The 19,736-nt window shown below is 43.8% G+C and overlaps 2 protein-coding genes across 4 annotated transcripts in view; both read right to left on the bottom strand.

The window, feature by feature from the left end:
- TXNRD1 (thioredoxin reductase 1) overlaps positions 1 to 19,736 on the bottom strand; it is a gene marked incomplete at both ends in the record, with an annotated part of 74,286 nt that overhangs the window by 23,977 nt on the left and 30,573 nt on the right. The window contains 4 exons of one of the 3 annotated variants that reach the window (XM_084255699.1): positions 258 to 377; positions 2,655 to 2,727; positions 4,442 to 4,564; positions 5,342 to 5,638. In XM_084255699.1, the coding sequence (XP_084111825.1) occupies positions 258 to 377; positions 2,655 to 2,727; positions 4,442 to 4,564; positions 5,342 to 5,638 (613 nt within the window). Of the gene's footprint in view, positions 1 to 257; positions 378 to 2,654; positions 2,728 to 4,441; positions 4,565 to 5,341; positions 5,639 to 19,736 lie in introns of those variants that run through there. The other 2 variants (XM_084255701.1, XM_084255700.1) reach the window with 2 other exon arrangements.
- EID3 (EP300 interacting inhibitor of differentiation 3) lies at positions 11,330 to 12,550 on the bottom strand (the record flags this gene model as incomplete). The annotated part of the gene is made up of 1 exon (XM_084256315.1): positions 11,330 to 12,550. The coding sequence occupies one exon, from the start codon at positions 12,548 to 12,550 to the stop codon at positions 11,330 to 11,332; it is 1,221 nt and encodes a 406-aa protein (XP_084112441.1).

Consider the following 19,736-nt stretch of genomic DNA (forward strand, 5'->3'; position numbering starts at 1 on the left):
CTCCATTAGAAAACCTCAAAGAAATTTTGAAATCCAATGATAGGATTTATTTGAATGAATTCTGGTTTTCTACTATAGAGCGACACTGCCAAGAGCACTAGAGCAGAGGAAGACAGCAGTGATATTATCCACCAAAAATGTGAACAATGAAAACTTCTACGTTATTTGCTAGCCTCATAAAAATGGATGGCACACTGCGAGAGCACAGCTCACCCTTCCCCCCAAAAGCACAAGCAGAGAGTAGCTCCTCCCCATACCTGTCTCCTCAACATTCCAGCCGTAGTTCCGAGAGTCCTGCAGAGCTTGTCCTAGCAAAGCTGCCTGGTGCATCAGTTTTTTAGGTATGCAGCCCACATTGACACAGGTTCCTCCAAGACCTGCAACAGCATCGGGAGAGCAGTTTATTATCATCCTATGAAACAAAACGGGCATGCTTAAAAAAGCCAATAAGGGGCCTCCCTGTGGCGCAGCGGTTGAGCGCTGGGTTGCAAAGCTGCCCGCGGCCTCTGCGGCGCCCATTCGATCCCCGGCAGCTCCCCGGCCACCAGAGGAGGGTCCCACATGGTGCGCAGACCTCTCCTGCCGCCCGCTGCTAACCCTCAGCAGTGTACTTTGGTCCTTCTGCCTGCTCTGCTCCCTGCTCTGGCTCTGGTGAATTCTCTCACCCTCCCGCGCTTCTGACTGTATCCAGTGCATGTATAAAACAAAAACAAAACAAACAAATAAAATAAATAAATAAAACATGCCTCTATTAAAAAAAAAAAAGCCAATAGGAAACGTATTCCTAAATTTCAGTGACATTTCTAAATTCAGAGTCTCGTACACCAAACGCCATGAACAGCATCCTAAGACAAAACAGATGAGCAGATTTCCATACCCCCAAGGCTCAGAACTGACAGCTTGCTGGTAAAGATGCCAGCAACTGGAATTTTACTCTGTGCACAGCACTGTCCAATCACGAGTCTAGGAACATAACTAGCTGGACAGCATGGGGTCTGGGACCACATACAAAATCTGGTGTGGCAAGTGGCCATTATTTTAAAAAGGCAGTTTACAGCCTTCCTTGACTCTCACAGGATTCATGGGGGGAAAAAAACCAAAAAGTATTTAGCATTCCTGATCATAAAGACCCTGGCAATAGCTTGTTTCCATTAGAACAAAATGTAGGCTGGTGGGAGGTGGACAAAATAGTATAACAAACAGTATCTTTACAGTGAATGTCACAGCTCAAGAAACACAAGCCCTCTGAGAGGGGTGCTACCAGAGGGCCTGTCACTCCACAGTCCAGGGCACCGGAACAGTGCCTGACACAAAACTGACACCTCATGAGTATTTGTTGATAGATGAATTAGAAATTGTGACACTCTCTCACTGGACTGGCTGCTTTTTGCCTCCTTCTAATTCCAGCAGCTGAATCATCTTCATAAAATGTACGTATCACTTTACTCTTTCCTCAAAACTTCCCACTATACTTCAATTAGGTTCAGATTCCTCATTTGGCTTACAAAGATCTGTACAGTTTCAGAGCTGCCTTCTTGCCCAATCTTGACCAAAATAACTATGTCACACCACCCACACCACAATCACCACAAAGGATTCTTAGCTACCTCAGGACCTTTGCATGTGCTATTCTGTGGGTAAGATGGTGAATAGTTGCCTAGAAGGTTTATCCTCAGCTTCTGGCACAGTTAGTTCAACTTATTCTTTCGGCTTCATGTAAAGGCCACCTTTTCAGAGAACTTCCTTGATAATCATCTCAAAATTAAAACTCTTTTACCTATTCCATTCTAGTCCATACATATCATTTTTTCAGTAGCACTGTGTAAAGTTCATACTTCTCTTTTGTCTTCCCACTAAGTTCCATAAGGGCAGGAACTGCACACCTACCATGTTCACTGCTCTGTCCCCATGGCCCTAATCCATGATGTGTTCAATAAATATTTGCTATATAACAAATAATGAACACCTAAGTCACTAACAATCAGAAGAAAGGAGGATTACCCCTTAAGATCTGATTCTAGTTCTTGTTGTGTGGGAGGAAAATTCAAAACAGAAACCTACAGATTAAAAGTTTAAACTCAATTATTAAGCCCCTAAGTATATAAAGTTTCAGATATTTAGCTTTAAGTCATTCTAACGGCTATGAATAGGTTTTATACCACCTTGATTCTGTGCCAAAGAAACTAAATGTTCAACATTTACTGGAATCCATGTTAACTTTAGTTCATGCAAAAGAGGTGCATGTTTTTGGTTTGTTTGGGGTTTTTAGGGGTTTTTTTAGATTTTTTAATTGGTTTTAAGAACCATTTCAGGGCCTCCCCTGGTGGCGCATCGGTTGAGTGCTGGGCTGCGAGGCTGCCCGCAGCCTCTGCAGCACCGGTTCGATCCCTGGTTGCCAGCGAGGGTCCCACATGGTGCGCAGACCTCTCCTGTTGCCCACTGCTCCCCTCAGCAGTCTATTTCATTGGTCTGCCTGTTCTGTTCCCCGCTGTGGCTCTGGTGAATTCTCTCACCCTCCCGTGCTTCTGACTGTACCCAGTGCTTGTATAAATAAATAAAATAAATCTTTAAAAAAAAAGAAAAGAACCATTTCAGTCCAAGTCAAGGCAAACTCTGCTCCTAAAACTTCACTTCTATATCTTGTAAATACTTACCCCATCTGGTTCCACGAGGGGTTGGAGTGACAAAATCCAGGACCATTACCTTCTTGTCATATTTGGCTGCTTCCTAGAAAATGAAATTATTAAAATGAGTTAGAAAGGTTAAATACAGTAAACTGGAAACAAGCTGATGAAAGTTCAAGCTGCTTTAATTAAAGCTCTGATACCCAAAACATAACCAGTTATTAATCCTGGGAACTTCATATACCAAGATGATGACTGTAACGGTAAGATAAAAATTATGCAAAACCCATAGTTTTAAGGGTAGCCTTAAAGAATATGCAAATTACAGCTGTGAAAATGTTAGAGTCCACGGCTGGAAACCCCAGAATCCTCCCACATGATTCCAAACTGAATCATGGAAAACGATACCATGTTTTCCACGAGCTAAGTGCCATTTCCAAGCCAGTGGTAAGAAGTAACAAAGCAGGTTTACTGCTGCCTGCAATCCTTGATTCAACTTACATCCTATAAGATATTTTTAAGTACTTTTAAGCTGCTTCAGTGTCTAGGTAGACTACTGCAGACTTTCTTCTAAAATTGTCAGATTGGGACCTTCCTGGTGGTGCACAGGGTTAAGCACTGCACTATGAAGCAATCTGAAGCCTCTGCAGCACGAGTTCGATTCCCAGCCCTCCAGGGAGCAATCCACATGGCGAAGCAGACCTCTCCTGTCTTGCCCACTGCTCCCCTCAGCAGTGTATTTCAGTCGATCTGCCTGTTCTGCTCCCCACTCTGTCTCTGGTGAATCCTCTGACCCTCCCGTATCTCTGGCCTGTACCCCAGCTCTTGTATGCATAAATAAAACTTTTTAAAAATAAATAGAACTGTCAGATCTCCTAAAAATTTTCATGCTAAGAACCAATGGGAAAATGGTAGCATCTGTGAGATTTCCAAATGTATTTTATGAGAGTGATGACAACAACAGGGGGAACCCCGTGTTACAGTCCCCCTGTCTTTCTCTGAGAATAAACTCTGTGTATTAACAATTAGATCCCAAGCTATTTGAGAGGGCTGAGTCTCCACATGTCCTTCAAAATGCCATCAATGTACAGAGTAAAATATATCCAGGGTTACCCCTGAATCACAGCAAAGTACTGCTTGATGTCTGTCAGCATCCTACTCCTCATTTCGTTTGAAGCTAACTTCACTGATTCACCTCAGAGGCACCTTAAGGGAGTCTAACCACCTCATCTTTTAAAAGAACCTGTTGGGGAAATGACAGGTGCAAGGCCTCCTCACACATGGAAAATGTACCTCACAGGGCCAGGAGTTTCACCTTAGCCTCCCTTATTTGTACATCCTTTTTCCCCTCGCTCCCAGGCCAGGTCAGAGTCATTGGTTACTGTCATAGCTCACACAGCTGCACAGGAAGCAAGTTGTTTTTCATAATTAAGTTTAAGAAATCCAACTACCCTCCATCTTTCTACTAGGGAAGAGGGGTATGAAGAGGGAAAATCATCAAAGTGGGAAAAAATCAAATATTATTAGTATAGAGGATAAGAAATCTATTTAATTTCACACCATTTTTATATACGACACACTTATCAGCTCTTAAAAAAAAAATCAACCAAACTTAGAAGGAAATTGTGCCATAAAATATGGGGTCCAGTATGTTTTTATCTAGAGAACATAAAGTTCAACCCAGAAAAAAGAGTGACCTTCATGACCTGTCCTGGTCAATGTGTCAATGTCACAAGAGGCACAAACTCCCCGGAGAGCCTGGTGAGGGGGTGACTGTTCCACCCATAGCCCAGGGAACACAACACAAGGAGTCTTACCTTAGCAGCCGCCAGTCCTCCAGAGCCCCCTCCAATGATGATGAGGTCATAGTCATAGGACTCGGGGAGATCCTCAGAGCCGTTCATGTTCACTAGCTTTTGAAGTATGCCCTCCTGAAAAGCCTGAAAAAGAGGGAAGGGAAAATAATTTACCTTAAAAGCAGCTGTCTGGAAGGTTTTGTGAGGAAAGCTTTCTTTAAAGAAAAGCAAAAGGAATGTCCAAAGGAAAAAATGTTTGATTTCTATCACAAGTACGTAAATGAGGCATGCCTCACCACACAGCCAGCAGCACACAAGGGTCCCTATAGTTCTTCTACATAAGACCCTGATGACTCGACAAAACCAGCTTAGGCCTAAACTCAGTTTGATCATCAACCCGGTTCCTCTGAGAATTTTTAAACTAGATTCTAAATTAGGTTTCCAAAACATCTACGCCATATATTTTTAATATGGCTATCGATTCAGCCATCATCTTGACATCTTACTCTAAGATGGAATATCAAACCCGCTGAGGTCTCAGACTAAGTAATTTAAATGCATAGTTGAATAGCTGTAAACATTAAATGTAAAGGCTGATGCTTGAACAAGGCATTTTATATAAGCACAAGTCAATAAAGCAATTTCTTTCCTATACCTGTGCATGAAGCCTCCTATAGTTAGCGCTTGGCAGAACAAAAGCTTTATAATGAAAGTGTTGACAGTTTAATTAAAAAAAAAAAAACATTTCATTCCACTAGTTTTTAGACACATCAGTGACATTTCCTATTGCTTGGAACACTGTTCTGGTGTTACAGTTACCAAAACTCTGGTCTAACATGGGGTGATAACTGGAAAAGTTGTTAACACGTACAATAAAAATCAAATCTTAACCTTAACCATCAAAAAAGCCCCCAAACTTACCGTCCCAGACTGCACATTTTTCACCTGCCTACAGTCAGATGTCAGGGGTAACAGGCAGAGCTTAAGGTCAGTAGAATGGGATGCCTGGGATGCAGAAGGGGGTGCGGTGGGAGGTGGAGGGAGCACAGCAGGCACACAGGATGGCTCAGGGACAGAAGGGGAAACAACTGGAAACCAGCAACAGTGAGGACAGGCCTGCACGAAACAGCAACAGTGGGGACAGGCCACCCCGACCGTCTGCACGAACGGTCTAAGGTGAGTTGCAGGTAAACACAGCCAGTATTCATCAACTGGCATTATGGCAGAGGCTCCTCCTCCTTCGACACAAGGCACTGTGGGGTGGAAAGACAGTTTGGTAATAATAATGGCCATTCATATATTCAAAGCAGCAACATAAGCTTCATATATAAAATTCTATTGTTCAGTGGGTCTCAAAGGCTGACTTGCTGGTTTGAAAGAAGAAAAGCAGCTGGATAAATAACACAGCCATTTTTAATCTCAGCCTCATTTTAGCTGCACAGACTACACCAGAACACTTTCACTGTCTAAATGAAAACCATCGTTCTTGTAACCAGCAACCCCAACATCAACTATTACGTAAGAAAATGCACTGTCATGATGAAAGGCCGCATACTCCCTCCACTACGGTTTATAATCTGCTCTGTGCTGGGATTCTCCACCACACCTGGGTGGTTGTGATTCAAGCGTCAAGTCCAATTAGATCAATGAGTGCACAGATACTACAAAAGAAAGTGAGCCTGAACACTTTTAACTCTGGAAGGTAAAATCAGCAGGAAACAAGCAACTGAAGCATTCAGCTAGCCCCAAACTAAATGTGTTTTTAAATGTCAATCCAATTTAAAGCTGAAATGGCTGCCATTAAGCTCCAGGTAAGCAGTTTTTCACCTGGAATATAAGTAAGATGAACAGCAGAAGACAGCTCCCCCAGCGTAAGGAAGAAAAGCACAGCTGGGGAAAGGAGAAGCAGGAGAAAATAGCCCCCCCAGTCTCCTCCAATTACAACTGCTATAAACAAGTGCTGCTGATTGTCGTCGTGGACAAAGAACAGGGGTGCCGAACTATCCTCTCAGGACACCCTTTACAACACGACTTAGTACTTGAGTTATTAATGTGCAGTAAACCTATTAATATTTAGAAAGTAAAATTTTTTTACTAAAATTTTAAATTAAGTATTTTAAATAATGTTAAGCCTGAAAATTTAAAGTATATTTTATTACTGAGGAGAGGCAGACTGGACTTATGATATCTTTATGTACACAAACACATCACCCTTTCTAAAGCATTCCTTTAAGGGTTAGGGGACTTTTTTTTAATCAACATTCTAGGACCTGAACATAACGTCTTCTTTTCTACGAAGTCTTTCCAGAGTTCCCCAACAACCTTCTCCTTTTCTTTCCTACAGTTCCCACTAACACATTTTGCAGGAACACAGCACAAGCTGTTCCACCCTGAAGCCCCTTCATGTCCTTCTTTAGCTGCAAATCTTCAGTGACCAGAGAGTGAGCTGAACACTCTGAGACCCTACTGGTACCATCACACAATCCCAGCAACTCTGCAGTGACCAGGACCTTGCCTTTCACGTTTGCATCCCCAATGCTAACTTTCCATGCATGTGCTCAAAAATATTTTGTGAGTAAGACATGGATGGCAGGCTAGTTCCAACTCTGTTATGTATGTACACTGAGAACCTGGGCTTCACTTTTCTCATCCATGAGGAAAAAAAAAAAGCCTATGACATAAGTTGGCGCTATAGCCTAGGGAATATGTCCAGTGGATCTGGCTTTTGGTTGGTTTTTTTTTTTTTTTTATACCATCCCTAAGCTAAGGATACTTAGATTTTTTTAAATAGGGGGGTTGGGGGGGGCGAAATATCAAGAGCAATACTTGATATTTAAAAATTATATGAAATTCAAGTTTCAGTATCCAGAGAGTTATAGTCATGCTCATTTGTCTCAACATTGTTGTTTCTGAAACAACAGCACAGTTGATAAGTTTGAACCAAGGCCATACGGCCCACGTGCTTAAAATATTTACTATGTGGATTTCTGCAGAAAATAATTTGCCAACTCCTAGGGAAACTGAGTCATTGATGATAGATGTTGCTAGGCGAAAGACACCAAACAGTAATATCAAAGGCGGGTGCAAATCAGAGAGTCACCTACCTGCTCAAGGAAGCAGAGAGAATCAAGGAAGCTGACTGTCCATGATTATCTACATCTTAACAACTGAGCACCTAAACCATCTAAAGCCATATAAAGTAGTGTTCAGGCAAACAGATTCCATTCAAGCCACCTCTCCCAGGAACATTTTCTTATAGCCCTGACAGTACCACCTCAACCGCTATCCAACCAGTTGTTCTTCAAAGCCGTCACTATCAATGTGGAAATCCAAATCCCTAGAAAGTGCAAATTCATCATCTTACATAAAAGGGAGATGTAGTTTAAGGATTAGGGGTGGGAAGACTTTCCAAAGCTATCCCAAAGGGTCCGATGTGCTCACAAGCATCCTTACAAGAGGGAAGCGCAAGAGAGACACTGCAGTAAGAGACAATATCTTTTACTTGAAAATGGAGGAGGGAACTGTGAATCAAAGAACGCAGGTGGCCTACCAAAGCTAAGGCAAGAAAATAGATCCTCCCCTCATACTCAGCAAGAGCCAGTCCCGCTGACCCTTTGATTTTGCCCAGAGAAACCAACTTCAGACTTCCAGCCTCCTGAACTGAAGGATAATATGCCCACTCATAGATAAATTCCATGAGAGATGAGCAATTCGTGATCACTTTTCTTCCCAAGTGCCTGGAGCAGGGCCTCTCAAGTGCCTAAAGCAGTGGGCACTAAAAACGGTTGCTGAGTGCCAACTCCAGTGGATTCCCCAGAGCAAAAGCAAGCATATGAGTTAGTCATTTTATGTAAAGTGAATGAACCCTGACACAGATGTCACCATGGAAGGTGACAGCATGGACTTTCTGATCCAAATCTAGAGATTAGGGCACTAACAGGAGTCTGCCCACAGTAAGTGCCCACAGTCTGTTCTAGATTTTTTCATGTTATCACTGTATTTAATCCTCATAATAGTCTTCCAGGCAGTTATCATTCCCACCTCACAAGGGACAACGTAAAGCTCCTTAGAGTGTTAACAGACTTGCCCATGAGTCTAGAATTCAGTCCAGGTCTGAATGATTCAAGATCTTCTGCTTTTTCTTACCATACCATACTCGGAAATTCATTTCTCAAAGAACTTGTCCCATATGTCTTCAAAGTTTATCCTTATAGTAAATTTAAGAGGTACTACTGCCACCTAGCAACTCAAAAACCAGAGGGTCAGTAATTTACCCAAGTATCTTGGACTAAAATGTGAGTCAGATCTAAACCCGGATCTTTTGATCATAAAGTGGTTCTATTATATAAAAAGATTCTAGTTTTAATAAATTTCTGTAGGTCTCCTAAAGTTCAGCTGATTTCACTGAACTTGTGCAATTTCAGTCATCCTAACATTAGTGGGAAACAGATCTGCAGTTTGGTTCATACCTAGTCCCTCAAACCAACATATCTATTATGGTCAGCTGTTTTCTTCCAGGTCAGCAGCTGCTTTACTTTCAAAGTGATGAGGTGACCCAGGTGTCATGACCACCAGCAAAAATAGAAACAAGTGCTTGCCTTGACTTAACAGCGACAACCAAAACACCTCCCCTCCAACGTCCACATTCCCCATTAATGCTTTTAGTTACCACTGTTTTAAATGCTCCCAACTAAGGACACTTGGCATATGCTAGAGCAATTTGGTGGGTTTTGTTATTAAGAGTATCTCTTCAGTCTCCCTAGTGGGGCGGAGGTTAAAGTCTCAGAGGTATCAAGACATCACCAGGGGCCTCCCTGATGGCGCAAGGGGTTAAGACACAACCTGTGAAACTCACCACAGCCACTACAGCACAAGTTTGATCCCCGGCCAGGGAGGTGACTCACATGGCACAGCAGACCTCTCCTGACTCGCCCGCTGCTCCCTTCAAGAGTGAATTTCGGTCGATCTGTCTGTTCTGTTTCCCGCTCTGTCTCTGGTGAGTCCTCTCACCCCCCCCCCAAAAAAAAACTCTGGCCTGTACCCCAGTTCTTGTATGTATAAATAAATCTAAAAAAAAAAAAAAAAATGACACCAGCCACTATGGCATGATTTCCATCCCCAGCCAGGAAGCTAACCTACATGGCGCAGCAGACCACTCCTGCTTGCCCGCTGCTTCCCTCAGCAGTGGATTTCACAACAGTAGGTCCTCCTGTTCTGCTCCCCACACTGTCTCTGGTAAATCCTTTCACACACACCCCCACCTCTGGCCTACACCCCAGTTCTTGTATGCATAAATAAATTAAATCTTAAAAAAAAAAAAACCTGCTGGGTAATTATTTTTTTAAAAGGGTGTCCTCAAAAAGCCAATCTCTAGAACACCCAATGGACTTGGTAGAGCATATCAGCAAGATCAAATGACATTTCTATGACTGCTAAGTCAAAGCACAGACATGTCGGTAAGGGTGAGCATTTTTTCACATAAGGGAAAGGAGTGACTAGACAGTAATTGGTCAAATTTCATGAGAAATTCCTATTTTTGTGAAAAACCTGGTAAAGAACTTTCCCCACAAGTATGTTAGATGTTTCCTCTCAATCTTGATGTCATTTAGTATTTGGGTTCCCTTCCCTGTACCACACTAGATTTAGGAGGAGAGTTTGTTGTTGTTCCCATGTAGAACAGAGCCATCTGTCAAATCATGCTCACCAGCAAGATCCCACCACAACCAAGGATTGAGTCCCTAGGGGGATTAAGAAAGGCAGCTTACAAGCATGCTCACTGCACCTTCAAAGATCATTTTAATGATCCAAATTTTCAAAAGTAACCTCCAAATAAAGTTGTACTTTATACTTAAAACAATCACAAGCAACAAAGGAAAAAAAAAAAAAAGGTGCATGGCTTTATAGTGAAGAATATTTGGATAAATCATGTTTCATTTTAAAAGGTTACCGTTTCCAGCACTTATAAAAAAAGCCTTGCTAAGAAATGCAAGATTAATCTGACAATACCTGAGGCTGTTACATAATGAGCATCACTGATCCTGAAGGACACACTGTACTAGCAAAACCTACCAAGGAAAACCAGAAGCCCTGGAAGAAAGCAACCAAGTAAATACAGGTAGTAAACAGATAATGTTGTTTGAAATTACCTGAAAAAAATATCTTCCACAGCTAAATACAAGGTACTTCAACTCTTGCCAGGTTTAACATTCAAATGTGACAGTTTCCCAGTAAATGTTCTTTGGCGCAGTGAACTTTTCATAAGTTCAGGTGTGTGGCCTCATGCTGCCCGGCCAAGAATGCCTATGGCCACTTCCTACCAATGGCCACTTCCTACTCACCTTGCAGCACTTAGCTGCTGCCTCACCTACTGCGGTGGAGATACTCTACCTGCTTTTGTTGAGTCCAGAGGGGTTGCTCAGAATATGGCTATCCACTCAACCATCTTACGGAGTTCGCACTGCAACAGGGTTTTTTTGGTAACAACACTGCATATTCACTACCCTAAGGATAGCCTGACTTTTTTTTTTTAACCCATTCTCCCCCAACATGTTTAGGAGTCCTAGATGGAATCCCCTTGGTTCCCTGGGATAGGAAACAATGCAACAGACCATGTGTTTTGAGCATTATCAAATACCTTTTAACTTAAATTCAGAACTGATTTTTATTTACATGGTCTTCAAGGGCAGACAAAAAATTTCCCAATTAACACTGGTGAATTTTTTTTAATATCAGAAGACCATGACAACTTTATAAAGCAGCAAGAAATACACTGGCACAATTCCTGAAGTCGCTGACACTACTTTTTCACTTGACAAGAGAGACAACCGATGCTGCTGCGGGGATTTTACTCTTCGCCTGGCGTTCCTTTAGAAAAACCACAGAACACATCCTACACGACGAGCAACATCTTCAGTAGGAGTTTGTGATCATGGCCTCCGAAATTTCAAAAGTGGCCACAATATTCTTCCAGTCCTGCAAACTCAAAGATATAACCCCTTGCTTCCTGCCCAGGTAGCCGAGGTCATTCCCTTCGCCCATCTGGCTGGTGCTGGTGGGCTCCAGGATGGGCAGCCTGTCCTGGTCCAGCCGTATCCTCGCAAAGCCATCCCTGATGATGAACGACACGTAAAAGATGTTCTCCACAGTACGCGAGAAAGACTTGGGATCAATCACAAACTCAAAATACGACACGGGCGTGTCCGGGTACTTCTGAAAGTACATCTGCAACAACCCCAGGATTCGCTCCACTTCCTTCTCGGTGGCTTCTTGGTTGCTGCTCAGGTCCAGCTTCCTGAGCTTCGTCGGCATGTCCCCCCGTTCCTCCATCTTGCGAACCCGCCTCTGGGGCTCCAGTCGGGGCCTGGGGGCCGCCCGCTCCGTCTTGAACGAGCCGAAGAGGAAGCGGAACGGCTCGGCCTGCAGCGTGCAGGAGGCGGCCTCCCGCTGCAGCGCCGCCCAGAAGGAGCGCGCCACGTGCTCGTCGTAGCCGCCCAGGTCCCCGGGCTCGCCATCTTCCATCCAGTTGAGGCCCACGAAGAGGAACAGGAAGTCACAGAAGGCGACCTGGTTGAAGAAGCTCACGTCGCAGTTGAGCTGCTTGGCCTTCTCCTTCCCCAGATCGGAGGCCAACACCAGGAACTGGGCGTCGAGGGCGGCCTCCCGCGTGCGGCTCACACCGTCGAACAGGGCGTTGGCCTCCTCGAGGGCTTCCGTCAGGGTGTCGCTCGCCGTGTTGACGATGTCGTCGCGGTGCTGCTGGACGCTGTAGATGAGCTGCCGGTACTGCTTGCGGATCGTCCGGCATTTCTCCTCGTTGTCCGCGGGGCCGAGGAGGGCGGGGTCCAGCTCCACCTCCTCGGCGCTGAGGTCCTCGGAGCAGCCGTCGTCCCCCACGGCCACCTCCACCTTCATGGGCTCCTCCTCCTCCTCCTCGGCCAGCTTCACGGAGGACGCGCTGCCCCGCGAGGTCACGACCAGCTCCTCTCTTCTCTCGACGCCTCCCCTCAGGGACTCCTTCTCGTCAGACCCGTCGGCCATCGGAGGAGCTGAGGTAACCGGCGCGCGGCCACGCAACGTCTCCCCCAACGGCGGACAGAGACGACGTCCGTTAGAACGCGGCGCCGCGCGCATGCGCACTAGCGCGCGCGGGGCGTCCCGCCCCGGCCCCCCCCCCCCCGCGGCTCACCGCGGGAGGCCCCGCCCCCCGTCTGGCCCCGCCCCCAGCGGCCGCCGCTAGTTCCCGAGCCAGCCCCGGCGCCGCGCGCGCGCAATAATGGGTCCCGGGGACGCGCGTTCGGGCGTTTCCTCAGCGCTGGCTGTCAGAGAAACACGTGGGTAGCCAGGACCAATTTTTAGGGGGGCTAAAGATTCCCCCGCTGTTACACACTGCCCTGAGGTCGACCTACGTTTTTCGTTCTTTTTATATAATTGTTTTTTTAAGAGAAGTAAAAATATCTTTTTATTTAACTAAAATAATGGAGATCTCATCCCCTTCCAGAAATTCTTTAGATACTGATATTAGATTTATTTTTATTTTATTTTTTTATCAATATTTTATTTTATGTTACATCATTCTTACATCTTTTTTCATTTTTGCACAGTGTATGCATTTTTCATTTTGGTTATATTCCCCATACAATTCCCACCCACCCCTCTTCTTTTTATAGAATTAAAAGGTGATCTTTTTCTCTTCTTTTTTGAGAACTCAATCTGGTTTATCAGCTGCCCATCAAGCCAAGGATCATGAAATGCAGAACTTTTATTACAAATAAGGTGAGCTCTGCACAGCTCACGTAACAGGTGGTCTGGGACTCGTTCATTATGCAAATGTACACTGGATTAATGACTTTCACTGGCCCTCAAAAGTCAAGTCCCCTCCAGCCTACCCCATTATGGGGGAGAAGAGGTTACAAAGTTAAATTCTCTGGTCTAGTCATGTCCTCTAATCATTTAAAAAATGGGATATTCTACACTTGTGAATGCTTCAATCATTAAGCAGGAATGTTGTAACTTGAGGTCGAATACTAATAGTTACATAAAGGCACACCAATACATCCTTTTGGTCATACCGCCAAACATCCAATAAGCTGAGTGGAGGGTGAGTAGCTACAGTCTCTGGATAGTAGACCTTAACTCTAAAAGGTGAACAAAGTCATATAAAGATCTCATAAAGCAAATGATAGGAACAAGAAAGCAAATGCAACTAAGCCATCATGGAAAATTCACCCGGGCTCAGCTCAACAGCCACACAAATGAAAAAGGAGGGGCACATTTGGTTTTTAAAGGGAATATGCATATTCTCACACCCTCTCAAGATAAAAAGCTTTTAACCAGGAGGGGAGGAAGAGAGTAGTGGGGAAAGAGAACAACACACAGCACCTGTCAATGTTGGGTTTCATTTCATTCATTCAACACTGAAGGCACCAGGAGTAAATCAGCCATACCTCCCTTCCCAGGAATCTGTCACAGACTGGTAAATGCATAAACAGTAAAATCTAGTATTAAAAGTTTCTCCAAAACATTGAAATTACTGTTTGCTCGCTATTTTTCAGGTAGGTATAATTGAGGAAGAAACACATTTTTCAAAACAACATGAATGATGGTTTCTTATCCAGTTTTGTTCTGCCCTGTTGGACTGTTTCTCCAAAGCAGGAACTTGGTTTTCAATCTTGCATTTGAGCTGTTTTCTCATGCATGCATTTGAGTATGTACATTTGAAGGTACAAATTAATGTAGATGAAAAACTTTGTTTCACCACCTAATCCAATTTATTTGGCACAAGAGTAATTTAGCAGATTAGGGAAAATATATATTATACATTGAAAATAAAGACTGCTTTTCAGAAAGTTAGTCTTATACCTTCTCTGAAATAAAGACAAATGAGAGAAAAAGTAGTGACCCAGGACTAACAAAAGACCATATTTCTCCCGGTTTCTGTCCAATTGCAAACTAACATTTAAAGCCTGTTTTAAACCTTAGATGAAAACACCTAACTCATTCCAAGTCCCAAATCCAAACAAGTTTACTTCTATAGTTAAGCACATTCTTGAGAACTTCTGATATCCACTTGAAATTCAATAAAGGGAATTTATAAAAGAATTCCAGAAGATTAAGTTAACCTTCCCACCCTAAGGAGGCTATTATTTTCTCCTGGCTCAGAGGAGGGAAAACTGGCTGGTAGCTATTTGCTCCATCCAGAGACTTTCACCAAAGAATTTCAAAATACTTTGAAAAAATTAATTAATTCTCCCAACCTACTTATAAAGTACTATTACTACCATTTACAAGAATTTCTCAGGAGATAACAGCCTACACAATTTGCTCTGAGCAACAACCCATCTAGACAAGCATGGTGTTATTAAGTTGTGATATCCAGGGCTGAATTCATTCTATGCTAGATCCCTGTCCCTAAGAACTTCAGTAACATTTAACATCATCTGCAGAAAAAGTCATACTTGCATTACATTATGCCTTTTAAAATCTGTCTTTAGAGCACAAGGTTAGATGTGGCCACAAAGTAAAAATCTCAAGTCTAATCATTTCCTCTAATCATTTAAAGAATGGGATTTTTTACACTCGAGAATCCTTCAATCATTAAACAGGAATTTTCTAACTTAAGGTCAAATAACTACTAATAGTTATATAAAGGCAGCTTTAAAAGGCACAGCAATACATCCTTTCAGTTATATTGCTAAACATCTCTGTGACTTCTAGAGAAAGCAGAAGCGGCTTGAAGAAATCACCAGTCTTCTTCCTTCAGCAACACAACTGGCTCAGACAACCTTGACGCTCAGCTTGGCCTCCGAGTGAATTTAAATTTAGGTCCTCTCTCCCTGTTTTCCTCTTTCAGGACCTGCTGCCACAGGCTCGGTGTGGCCCTCCATTTCCTTTCTCCCTTTCCTTGTTTTCTTCCATATTACTCTCCAGTTCCTTTGCTAGGCGTTCAGATGTGCTTATCCTGAGCTTTCCTACTCTCCCTGCTGCTCGACACAAACAGGATGGTATGAAGTGTCATGCATTACATTAAGATCTTTCCACCGCCAAATAAACAACTCCCCTAGGGCCAACTCTTCTGGGGTGCTGGCTTTTTACCGCAGGATTAATCTATAACAAATAGATGTTTGAGACCTCTGAGCCAAAGGCAGGAACCAGTCAAGTTCTGAGTCTGCACTGGCTGAAATACCTAAGCTACTACCAGCTACTTCCCTAAACTTTTCTGTTCCTTCTTTCATTGTCTTTTTTTCTCCCCTCATCCTGTAACAGGGTGGTCCCCAGGAAAGGGGGAGGTTCCAGGTTCCCTGCCCCATCCAAAAAGAGGGTGGAGCTGAGCAGAGAAAAAGCTGGAGAGGAGACTGAGAAGGAAGGAAGCAGGATGGAGAGCAAGATGGAGACCTGGAGGAGACACATGGAGCAAGGAGACATGTGAAGAAACTGTGCTTGCCTTTTGATCGTGGACTGGGTGACACAGATGTGGGTGAGACCCGTGGGGAGGTGACAATGGCAGCTTTTATCTTGATTTTGATTTTGCTCTTTTCCTTACGGGCTTGTCTGGTTGTTGCTGGCCCTTTTCTGTGGGTCCCCACTGGAAGATGCTTTAGACTTGTGGCAGGCTTTGGGGCCTTGCTCTGGGCCAATCCCATTTGCATGAAGTTTTACCCATGAGGGGACAGGTAACTTTGGGTGCTTGATTTAGAAACTAGATTCTTTGCCTTTTCTGTATTGTTTCCTAATTGTATTAAAGTTCCTTCCCATTAAAGTCTCATATGTTTTGTGTTGATGCGGCGGATGGCAGAACCCATTTAGAGCAGGCAGGTTTTGGGGGGGTCTGGGGTGCACCTCTCCCTGCCCTGTAACAATCCCACCAAGGTATCTAATATTGAAAACTGAAAAAAATGTGAAGAAATATGGTAAAAGTCCTAGTTTTATTTAAAAGGATATTAGATATATTTTCTCTTTCACCTTAGTTTCCTTTAAGATTGTGTGTGTGTCTGTGTGTGTGTGTCTGTGTGTGCGTTATTTTTGCTGTTTGGCTTTTAGTATTAAAGGGAAAATTTGCTCTGTTCAAGCCAAATATCAGTGTGTCTTTTAAAAAAGTTTCTAAAAACACTATGGACAGGGGGAGGAGGCAAAAACTTGAGAGCCAAACTTGACCTGTTAGCTACTAGTGTTAACACAGGCAGGCTGTGTAGCCCCACAACCCTTGGTTCCCTCACCTGAAATACTATTACTTACATAATAAAGTTATTCTAAGTACTGAATGAGAATTATGTGATAGATCTGGCAATATTTTCAACTAAGGAGGTACATAATAAATCTTAAATTATCCCACAGACAGCAAATATTTAATAAACATTTGACACTAAGTAGGAAAAAAAGGTACATAAACCAGTAGCTACATTCCTAGATGTTATTTTACAAACAGAAAAATGTTTTAAAGGTTAAATTTATAAAGAGAAATACAGGAATATACCCCACAATGCCAGAAATTTGCCAGATGATGAAATTTAAAAACCTAAGTCTTCAACTGAAGGAAGTGAAGGATAAGTCTCTTTACTATATATTCTAAGCAGGCATGAAGAGTGAAACTATATGCAAAATTATGCATTTTTTCCTCCCAAAAGTCTCCTTGGATTTCAGATTCTTTAAAAAAAAAAAAGTATGCAAAGTAGGCTTTGAATAACTTCTATTCAAATGAGATGACATTATTCTTACCGAGTAAACAATAAAAAGGAAGTCAAGTCCCCAAAAAATAATTCCAACCCATGCATTGAAATACTTTCACTTATATTCCACCCTTGTGCAGTGTGGTCAAAAGCCATACTCTCAACTGACACTTCAGCTAACCCTGTCCTGGCTGGCTTGCCTGCCAAGTTCAAGAAGGAACATAAACAAGGGTGTGAGAGAAGGAACCTTTCCAAGTTGTAAGAGCAATTGTCAACTCTCTTCTTCGGACACCTCCAAGGACAAGGCCACAAAGACCAGGCTCAACTCTCTGGTGGCCTAGGGGGAGGGAAGAGCCAGAAATGTGGCTTGTAAAGGAGGCAGCCCTGAAGAAACTCAGCACTGGAGACAGTTCAAATCAAAATCTAGTGTTCAACAGCTTTCCACTTATCTTCTTCAGAGCTGTCTCACAGTGAAATGATGTCTCTGCCAGAGTGGTTGTGAAAACTTGTAGAAAAAAGATACACAAGTATTTGCTGATATACTTTGCGTATTTTATATATTCTCTTTACTATATATTCTTTGTATTTTATAATATACTTTGCGCTACATACAGACTTGTGTGAGGAAATAAACAAAGAATGCAGAGCTCAATGCAGAGGAAACAAGTGCTCAGTAAGGAGTAGCTAAGTAGACGTAAGGTAACTTTCTTCTCAACTGCCCTGGCCACACCTGCATGAGCTGCTACAGGTGGACATGTTCTCACATGGCCTTTAAAATCCTGAACCACATTCCAACATGCTGCCAGAGCTGAGATATTAAGAAGTCCCCCAACTGGACAAGACTCAAGGAAAACTTTGCAGTGCTTGTGCCACTTGATTTTACTGTTTCGACGACCAATAAACCAGAGGTTAAAATCCAATGACTTTAGGCCCAGACATTGCTGTCATAAATTTCCTTAGTGCTTTTTTTTTTTTAATTAATTACCTCCAGGTTAGGCATTTCTGAGAGAGCTTATCAGGATGGCTGCTATGGGGAAAGGGGAATTTTAAAAACCCAGAAGAAAAAGGGAGTCACAGACCTTGAGAGCAGCTGGGTTCACCCTGGTGCTGCAGGGACACAACCTCGGTGAGAAGCTCACCCTGGAGAGGCCACCAGCAGGTGATGGGCGCCCACAGTCAGCAACAATAATGGACTTCCGCCAGGTCCTCCCCACTTTCTCAACTAATGGTTTAACTTACGGGTTGTTCTCTAACCTCTAAAGCCTACATAGACCCCCTGAAGCCCAGCACCTTGGGGAGTCTCCCTCATGCCCAGGAGTCTCCCTCATGCCCAGGAGTCTCCCTCACGCCCAAGAGTCTCCCTCACGCCCTGGAGGTCTTTCGCTATTAATCATACACCTCCGACTCCTTGCCTGCCCTCTCCAGAGTCTGTGGAGTTCTCTTTTCAGTCCTGACCAGAGTGTCTCAAGAACCCTTTTCCGGCCTGGGAGTGAGACCCCCTCAGTCCATCCCTCAGTGTCCATCCCTCCGACTCCTGCAGGGTGGCACAGAGGACAGCCACTTAGCTTATGCGCCCGTGTTGTGAGGAAGGTTGGGATCTGGCTGAGAGGCTGCGGGTCCACTCCCTGTCCAGTGACGGACTCTCCTTCAACTTAGGGCTTGGTCTCCGATAAAGATAAAACCAGACCCCCTGTAGAGAAATCCCTCACTGAAGTGACTCTCCTCTGCCCATCATCCATTCAACAAATATTTAATGAGTGAATGTTAGCTGTTGAAAAAAACAGATGGAAGACACAAAAATAAATCATTTTCATGGCAAAGGAACGCACAACTTAGTAGGCACAGAGGAATGCAGTTCCACTCAGCAAGCATCTAGTGAATGAAAGCCTACGAACTGCCGAGCTATGCCAGGAACACCAAGGTTTGCATGGGCTCGGCCCTGAATCATGAGCACACGGTTGCATCAGGGAGATAACACAAAGCCAAGTGCCAGAAGTGTGAGCACACCAGAGGGAGCTTGACAGACAGGCCAGGTTCCACTCCTGGCTCTGCCACTGATCTAGCTGAGTAATCTGGGCATGCTCCTGAAATTTTCACAGCTTCTTTTGGCCTCCCTGATGACGCAGGGATTAAAGTCTCAGCACCGTCATGCGATCGCCAGCCACTGGGGCATAAGTTCAATGCCCAACCAGGAGCTAACCCGTGTGGCACAGCAGACCTCTCATGTCTTGCCCACTGCTCCCCTCAGCAGTGTATTTCAGTAGATCCACCTATTCTGCCCCCCCCCCTCTGTCTCTGGTGACTCCTCTCACCCCGTCCCCACCCCGCCCCTCTGGCCTACACCCCATTTCTTGTATGCATAAATAAATAAATCTTAAAAAAAAATTTTTTTTCATAGCTCCCATTGTAAAACTGGGTAGCATCTCCTCCATAGGAATACTGGGAAGACAATCAACATAGTTTTACAGGACCCAGAATCTGGCCCACATCAGACATTCGCTCACTAAATGCTTCCTGCTGTCAATAGGCAGGTAGACTTAGATATCTGCCCAACTCTAATGATGATCTGGGCCACAGGTACAAAGAATGAGACTAACTCCACTTTTGATATGGAAACCAAAAATTGCCACTGGCAGGATTCTTCCCTTTCTGGA

This window comes from Talpa europaea, assembly GCF_964194135.1.
Source record: "Talpa europaea genome assembly, chromosome: 15".
Taxonomy (NCBI): Eukaryota; Metazoa; Chordata; class Mammalia; order Eulipotyphla; family Talpidae; genus Talpa; species Talpa europaea.